We start from the raw sequence: 8,356 nt of genomic DNA on the forward strand, positions 1-8,356 counted from the left end.
CAACACTGAGGCCCGGAGTGTTGTTGCATTCCTCAAGAAGAGCTTTTTTACAAGGTTTGGTACTCCTTGTGCAATCATAAGTGATGGGAGGGGGGGTCTCATTTTTGCAATAGAGCTTTTGACACTTTGCTTGCAGAGTATGGTGCCAATCACAAAGTTTCTACTCCCTATCATCTTCAAGCGAGTGGCCAAGTTGAAGTCTCCAATAGGGAAATCAAGAGCATATTATCAAAGACGGTCAATGCAAATAGGACCGATTGGTAGAAGAAGCTGGATGATGCTCTATGGGCTTATAGGACTGCTTACAAGACTCCGATTGGTATGTCTCCGTATCGGTTGGTGTTTGGGAAAGCTTGACATCTACCGGTTGAGTTAGAGCACAAGGCCATGTGGGCTTTGAGGAAGCTAATCTTGAATGGGATGTTGCAGCCAATCTTCGTGTGGAGCTGCTCAATGAACTTGATGAATTCCGATTCCATGCCTACTCCAGTTCGTCCTTGTACAAGGACAAGATGAAGTACCTTCATGATAAATATGCTCGTAGCAAGGAGTTCAAAGTGGGTGATTTGGTTCTCTTGTTCAACTCTCGGTTACATCTATTTCCGGGAAAGCTTAAGTCAAAATGGAGTGGACCATTTGAAGTGGTGTGTGTGACCCCGTTTGGTGCACTTGATTTAAAGAACAAAAATGGGGAAGTTTTCAGAGTGAATGTGCATAGGGTCAAGCACTACTTGGGAAAAATTGATAACAGCCACGTGGTGGCACTTCTTCATCTCAAATGATTTGATGGTAACCAGCGTCGTGTCGCGACGTTAAATCAGGCGCTTCTTGGGAGGCAACCCATGTGTTTTTCTTCTTCTTGTTTTTCTTTGATTTTCATTGTAGCATAGGATTTATTTTTGGACTGACTGGTTGTGAGATGCTACAGGATTATGTTGATGCAGTGCAGGACATAGCGGAAAAATTGTTCATGTCTCTGAAGTTTGCAATGCAGACCGCACTACATTTTGTCCGGCCGCAAAGAACCTAGTGCGGGGGGCACAAACATAGTGCGGACCGCGCTGATGATGGATGAAAATACCAACTCTCTGATGTTTGCCACTGCGGCCGCACTACATTTTGTGCGGTCCGCGGTGGACCACTGCGGTCGCAAAGCATTTTGTGCGGACCGCAGTAGGTTGCCTTCCCAAACTTGCATAACACTGTGTGGTGCGGACCGCACTGCATTTTGTGTGGTCCGCATTGGGTAGGTGAGATGGGCCCCAGGACTTTTTCTATAAATAGTACCTGAGGCCCTCATTTTGAACTTTTCGATCTTTTAACTCTCAGAGCTTTAAAATTACTGTTCATCCCTACTTATTGCACATAACTGATTTCTAAGGCTTAATCTTCATCACAACATCTTCTTTCTGGTAATTTCATATCTTTTCCATTGTTAATTTTATTATTTTGATTAAATTTTTGTTTCCTTAGCTCTTCTTCTGTTCTTCCCGTATTTCTGTCGATTTGGTAAGAATAGGGTAGTTAATTTTTGTTTAAAGTTAGTTTAGATAGTTAGAACACTCATCCAACACCTAGGGACTCATCATTAAGTTATAAATTGGATTAAAATTGATCAACACTTGAACCCTAGATTGGTGCTGCTTTTTGGTACTCAGTGCGGACCGCGGTGGAAATGGTTCGGTCTTTGGTGCCCTTGTGCTGTCCGCAATGGCATTTTGTGCAGACCGCATTTAAGAATGTTCTGAAACCTGTTCATTGAGGACCGGGGTCGCATTGCATTTTTTGCGATTCGTGGTGCCTCAATGCGGACCACATTGCTATTTTGTGCGGTCCGCGGAGCAATTATTCAGAGAGTGGGTAGTCTAAAGCCCACCTCTGCACGGACCGCATTGGCCTTTTGTGCGGTCCGCATTGGCCTCAGTGCGGTCCGCACTCTGCAATATTTTGAGCTGTCTACAACATTATTCTACAACTGCAATTCACAATACTTTTCTGGATACTAACAAGCTCAATGAATGTTGTTTGCAGACAATCGTGAAACAAAGAGGCAAGGGTGCTAAACAAGCAGGTAGAGGAGAATCCTCCTGAGGAGGGAAACAGAAGATGCTAAGATTGACTCCCACAACCCAGCAAAACATTAAAAACACATGGAAGATCATCAAAGCTGCTGATAGGGCTATTGATCAGTCGGGGAGTGAGTACGAGCCCTCCCGGGATATATCTTCAAACTCCGTGCCAGACTAAATCCCTAACTGTCTGGAGAGAAACAGATTAAGAGACACTTCTCCAGCTTTCCCCACTGCCCAAGCTTCGGTAAATGTATCTTCTGGGTCGTCTGAGGGCTCAACTGAAGGCAGTGGGGATGAATTCTCCACCTATCCCACCACTTCATTATCCGGAGAGGGTGCAGTAGGAGAAGATGAGGCAACAAGAGAAGAGGAGGTAGTAAGAGAAGGGGGTGAACCTCAGGTGGGAGGAATTGCTAGAACTAGAAAACCGGAGGTGTTGAAAGACCGGTTTATGAGTGAGGTGGCCTACCATAAATTCAGAGAATGGTGGCCTGTGAGGAAATTGATTCCGGAGAGAAGTTTTGTTGATAGAGACCTCTTGCCTCACAACCCCAATGTGAGAAGAAAGTTTAGAGAGAGAGTGGTATGGGAGTATTTCTAGGCGACTGTGTGGATGCAAAGAGCACCTAGTCAAGGAACACCAATGCTGCCCACATCAAGAAGGGCACCAAAGTGACCAAGGTGCGAAATTTGAAAGTGTTGTTTGATGGGAAAACAATAAATGACTACTTGGGCTTCGATGAGGAGGATGAGTCGCTGTATTTGGCAAAGATGGAATTAGGTGAGGAGGTCCGTCCTTGGTTGGCACAGTATCTAGCAATCCTAGGTACCACCCCCAATTGGTTGAATACGGGAGTGAAAATTTTGAGGAGAAGTTTGAATTTCGAGGCCAAGGGGTGGGAAACATTCGTGTGCAGCAGATTGGACCCCACTACTCATGACAACTCCCTCCCTCTTCATCAGGCAGTACTGGTAGCATCAATCATGGCGGGGTACCCGATTAACATCGGGAATGTGATGTCTCGGGTGATTACAGAGGTAGTAAGTGAAGGTGGCAGAAACTACCCCTTCCCCGGCTTCTTAACCATGTACTTCAGGGACCTCAAAGTTGAAAGGCGGCCATTTGATATCAAAGTGAAAGAAAAGGCCTCGTTCTCATGGTATGCCATGCAGGGTGATGACAATCCAAAAGGCAAGAACTACAAGGGAACAACCACTGCTCCAACTGGCCAGTCTGAAGAGCCAGTAGTGGTAGTGGCTCCTACTCAACATGCTTCCTCCTCAGCGGACATGCCCCCTGGTCCATCCACTTCAGCAGTTCCAGACATACCCTCTACCCCGGCCTACCCAGTGACCGCACACCATCTGAGCCAGGCTCTTCTCAGCATCAACAACTAGATGCAGACAACTTCCTCTAAGTTGTCTGTCCACACTACTACAGTAGCAGCTCAGTCGGCACCTCCGCCTCCACAGGTCCCACAATCTATTGAGGACGCCCTCAAGGATATTCTGGACAACCAGAAGAAAATCCTTGACACTCAGAAAGTTCTTACGGACGATGTGGAGTCTCATGGAAAAGCTCTCAAGGAGCTTGCTAGGGAGGCCAAGAAGATGAGAAAGACGCGGGCGTCCAAGGAGTCCGTGGAGGAGTTGAGGGTTGAGGTTGACAGGATGAAGGTAGATCATCTGCCTTTGGATTTGTTGCTACAGGACCATATGCCATCAACTCATCCCCAGCCAGAGCAGTCCTAGAGGCCTCCCATGAGGAAGAGGATAATTCCTCGTGCTGATGATGCAGTCATCCAGTTGGCAGACCCGTAGGAGACCTCCTCCAGTCAGCCACAGGAAGCAGCCCAGGAGCCTGTCTAGGCCCAGGTCCCAGCAAAAGAGCAACAGGTCATAGGGAACCAGTCTGAGGTTCCCGAGCATATTGAGGACCCAGGGACCACTCAGGATTCCATGCAGACAGGCGGTCCATAGGGAGTATCTAATCCTTTTCCCTTTATTTTTGGTGCTTATTTTACTTAGTTGGCATTGAGGACAATGCCAGCTTTCATTTAAGGGGGTAGGCCCTACTTTGATTTGTTGGATGATTGTATATATTTAACACATTTCATGACTTTTCTTTATTTTTCATCTTTGGTATGTATATAATTTTAGTACTTCATTACATTTTTCGTACTTTTTTCTTTGCGTCTGTATATAAAAGTTATGTTACATTGTATATATTCATCCCCGTATTGTATATTCGATTAAATCCCCTCTTGTACATATTCATTCTACTTTTCGAATTTCTCTTTTCCGTAGCTTCTTATTTATGTTCGTAGCTTTGTTTTGAACGTTTGCAATAAGCCTTTGGTTTTCTTAATGTCACAGTTCTTTCCAAAGGTGGAGTTTATGTGAACCGGGTGGCTCTTCCCAATGATGGATGGCGTGACAACCTTCTTAAGGGTTTGAGTCTGTATTCCTTTTTTCTTTTTAATAGTTAGTGGTAAGTGTGCCTCAAGCAAAGCTTCACTTGGGCCTAGCACATTTGCCTTTGATCTCATGGTCAAATACAAATTGTTGTGTTTAGGATGGTGAAAGTCGTGACCTTGAGACTCTTGTGTTGACTGATAGTCATCAAGTGGTTTTTCGGGACCATTGTGTGCTCAAATCTTATCTAAGGTCGTTATGGGCCCCCGACTCTGTGTCTTTAGCAATCCCATAGCTTGTGTGGTGAGAAATTGCATTGCAAGTCCAAGTCCCGAGCCATTGGTCTAGAACTTGCCCTGAATGTTTGTTGAGGCGAAATCCTAAGTGAATTTTGACTTGAGACATGATTATAGGCTCTCCTTGATCCAAATGATAGCTTGAAAACTTCCATAGCCTAACAGTGATAAAATCCCTTGTCAACCTTTTGAGCCTGAGACCTTTTTCCTTCAAGAACCATGATACAAGCCTTTACCCGTTCTAAAAGAATACCCTCTCTTGACACTCGATCTTTCCTTAGCACATGGAAAAAGTATAAAATTGGGGGGAGAGACGAGGATGGCAACAAAGTGGTAAAAAAAGGTACAAAATGAAGAGAAGGAAAGGCAATGAAAAAGAAAAGAAGAGCAAAAAGACCAAAAAAAAAAGAATGTTCAATGTAGAAATGAATAAAAGGGATTCAAGAAAAGCAAAGAATGAAAGGTGTGGAAAATTGAGAAAGATAAAAGATTTGAAATGTATAAGAAACAGGGACAGTGTGTCTCTCTAACCCCTTAGAAAGAAGTGAAAAGACTCAAAAAGTCAAGTGAATGTATTCCAAAATGAAACAAAAGAAGTGCTTAAGGGAAGATGAAACCTACTTAGACCAAATATTTCCTACCCTAAACCAAAAGCCTTCACTATGTCTCCACAAAATCCCTATATGAACTTGAGTTGAATGAAGCTTACATTAGTGGCGACTCACATAAGGGGCAAGCATATGGTACTTAGAGCCGGACTTGTGACCTTTCCTTGAGAGAGATGAGTGAATTTCCATTAACCTCGTCCTGAGTGCCACTATCATAAAGGTGAGGTTTGCTTAGGGAGAGTTGAAGACAAAGTAATAGAAATAGTTCTGTCATGTGTTGAGTCAACTCTTGATGCTCTTGTGTCGCACTTAATCCATAGTGTTTAAAAAGGGTAAATATTGTTAATGATTCATTTGTATTGATGGTAATTGTTAGTCCCAATTGATGATATATGAGGTCACTTTAGGACAGCTGAATTTTCTTGGATGTTCTGTTAAGGGGTGAGTCTTATTTTGTTTGCTTGCGGACAAGCAAAAGCTTAAGTTTGGGGGAGTTTATAACTAGGGATTTTGATACATTTTATACTCCTTCTTGCTTAAGTTTTAATTAGAAATGTGTATAAAATAGTCCCAAAGGCTCACAAGTTGTGCTTGATTGCAGGTTTGATCAACAAGGTGACAAGATGTCAAAGATCAGCTCAAAAAGGAGTGAAACTTGCACAAGTACCAAGACAAGACAAAGCTCATTCAAACAGGGCCAGTGCGGCCACACACCATTCTGTGCGGTCCGCGCAAGTGAAGTTCAGAGAGTGTGCATCACAGGCCAAAAGGCAATGTGGCTGCAAAGGATTTAATGCTGTCCGTATTGTATTCACTGCGGCCGCACTCGATTTAGTGCGGTCCACAGAGCCCAGAGTTAAGAGAGTTGCCAGTTGAGGATTGAAGCCCAATACGGTCCGCGCTCCATTTCATGCGGACCACACTAGAAGCCACCGCGACCGCACTCGATTCTGTGCGGTCCGCATCGCCCAAGTTCAGAGAGCTAGATATTCAAGTCAAGTGCCTTAGTGCGGCCGTACGTGATTTTGTGCGGTCCGCACTAGCCCCGTAGGGGTATTTTTGTCAAGATTTTTCAGCTTAGTATAAATAACTTCTTTTCCCATTTTTAGGTCATCAGATAGTTTGTATTGAAGGCTGCGCTCGTGACTTCGTTTATTTTAGCTGTTTTGAGTAATTTTAGCTTTATTTCAACATTGAATCTTCAAGTTTAATTTAGCCATTAATTAATATGAGTTTTTCTTCATCTATTTCTTTGTTTTCTTCTTTAATTATGAGTAGCTAGACCCATAAGCTAGGGTTGTGGCTCAACCCTAGTGTGGATAATTGATGGGTCTTGTGTTTTAGGGCTTGATTGACTATGGGTGTTTGATATTTGGACTAATTTCATGTTTAATTGCTGAATTAGTCGTTGCAAACACTAGTTTGTGTTTAGTTGACTTTGGTTCTTCTTGAGAAAGAGAGCCTAAGTCTCCGAAATTAGTCCAAGAAGGAATTGGGGCGTACTCAAGAGATTGATAGCTCCAATTAAAGAGTTAAACCTAGAGATGGTAATACCCGACTTGAACCTTGATTGCTTGTGCAATGCTGCATACCCAATTGGTCATGAGAAAGTCAATTCGAGCAAAATAACTCGAACTACCGAGAGGTGTAGAGTGAGTAGAATCGTGCAATGGTTATATCATACTCCCCAAATGTGACAATCATGCCTTAGACTTAAGTATCCGTCAATTGACCACCTAGGCGAAAGTCACTACCCTAGTGCCTTTTAATCATTTGAACAACTCGCAATAGTTTAACCTTAGCTTATTTTAGTTTAATTGAGCATTGTAGTTTTATAGAATTAGAAGTAAATCAAAACCCAAAATGTGTAGAAGTGCAATTTAGAGCAAATACACAACTCCTCTTTAGATAGACACCCGACTCCAATATCTAGCTCCCTGTGGAAATCGATCCCGACCTTAATCGGGTAAAACCTGCTTCGACCTCTCTCGCTACTCAATAGTAGTACGGGGTTGGCCTCGATAATTATCTTTAAAGCTTTAAATTTATTTAAACTTATGTCCTATTAAGTATTAAATATAAAATTGGTATTGTTACTTTTACAGTTTTTACTAAGGCCGTCAAGCTATATTCTTACATCAGTCAGAGGCCGTTGTTGTTGAATTTGACGAGGAAATTCACAAAAGAAAGAAATTTGGTGAGACCGGCCAAGACTAAATTTGCAATGACTTTCTTAACTTTGTATAGTTTTTACTTGCAAAAGAAAAATTTGAGAAAGTTAGTTCTTTCAAATGAATGGAAAGATAATAAATATGCAAAGAAAGTTGCGGGGAAAGAAACTGCCAAAGTTCTTATTTCTCCATCATTCTTGAATGACCTCGTTCGGGCTCCTAAAGTTGGTGGTCCTTTGATTAGGGTGCTTCGTATGATGGATGGGGAGAGAAAACCACCAATGGGCTATTTTTATAAAGCTATGGATAGAGCCAAAGAGAGTATTGTAGCGTCATTTGAGGGAGTTGTTAGGAAATATGAGAAAGTTTTTAAGATAATTGATGCCAGGTGGGAGAATCAACTCCATCGACCTTTGCATGCAGCAGGCCATCTTCTGAACCCGAGATTATTTTACAAGAACACTAGAGATGAAACTTTGGATTCAAAGGTGTGGATTGGATACCACGGATGTATTGAGAAGTTTGTCCCTAATTCAGCGACGATAGATCAAATAGGGGAGGAGTTTGGTAGGTACTGACAAGCATAGGGCATATTTGGTTTACAGGCGGCCATTAGATCCAAAGACATAAGGTCGCCAGGTAACTAACTTTAATATAGATATCCTTATAAATTTAATTTAATTTATTTGATTTATACTTATTAACTTTTAAAATATTTTTCTATAGTTGAATGGTGGAAGCAATTTGGACATCAAACTCCAAACTTGCAAAAGTTTGCCATCAAAGTACTAAGC

The 8,356-nt window shown here is 42.5% G+C and overlaps 1 protein-coding gene across 1 annotated transcript; it reads left to right on the plus strand.

Annotated features, from left to right (window-relative positions):
• Positions 7,616–8,140, plus strand: LOC109224229. The gene has a single exon (XM_019388817.1). It carries the CDS (start codon positions 7,616–7,618, stop codon positions 8,138–8,140), a length of 525 nt encoding a protein of 174 aa, XP_019244362.1.

The sequence above is a fragment of the Nicotiana attenuata genome, chromosome 3, assembly GCF_001879085.1.
Source record: "Nicotiana attenuata strain UT chromosome 3, NIATTr2, whole genome shotgun sequence".
Classification (NCBI taxonomy): domain Eukaryota; kingdom Viridiplantae; phylum Streptophyta; class Magnoliopsida; order Solanales; family Solanaceae; genus Nicotiana; species Nicotiana attenuata.

Bases quoted from the DNA above. Each gene is read 5' to 3' on its own strand.
- LOC109224229 (XM_019388817.1), top strand. From the start codon at position 7,616: ATGACTTTCTTAACTTTGTATAGTTTTTACTTGCAAAAGAAAAATTTG.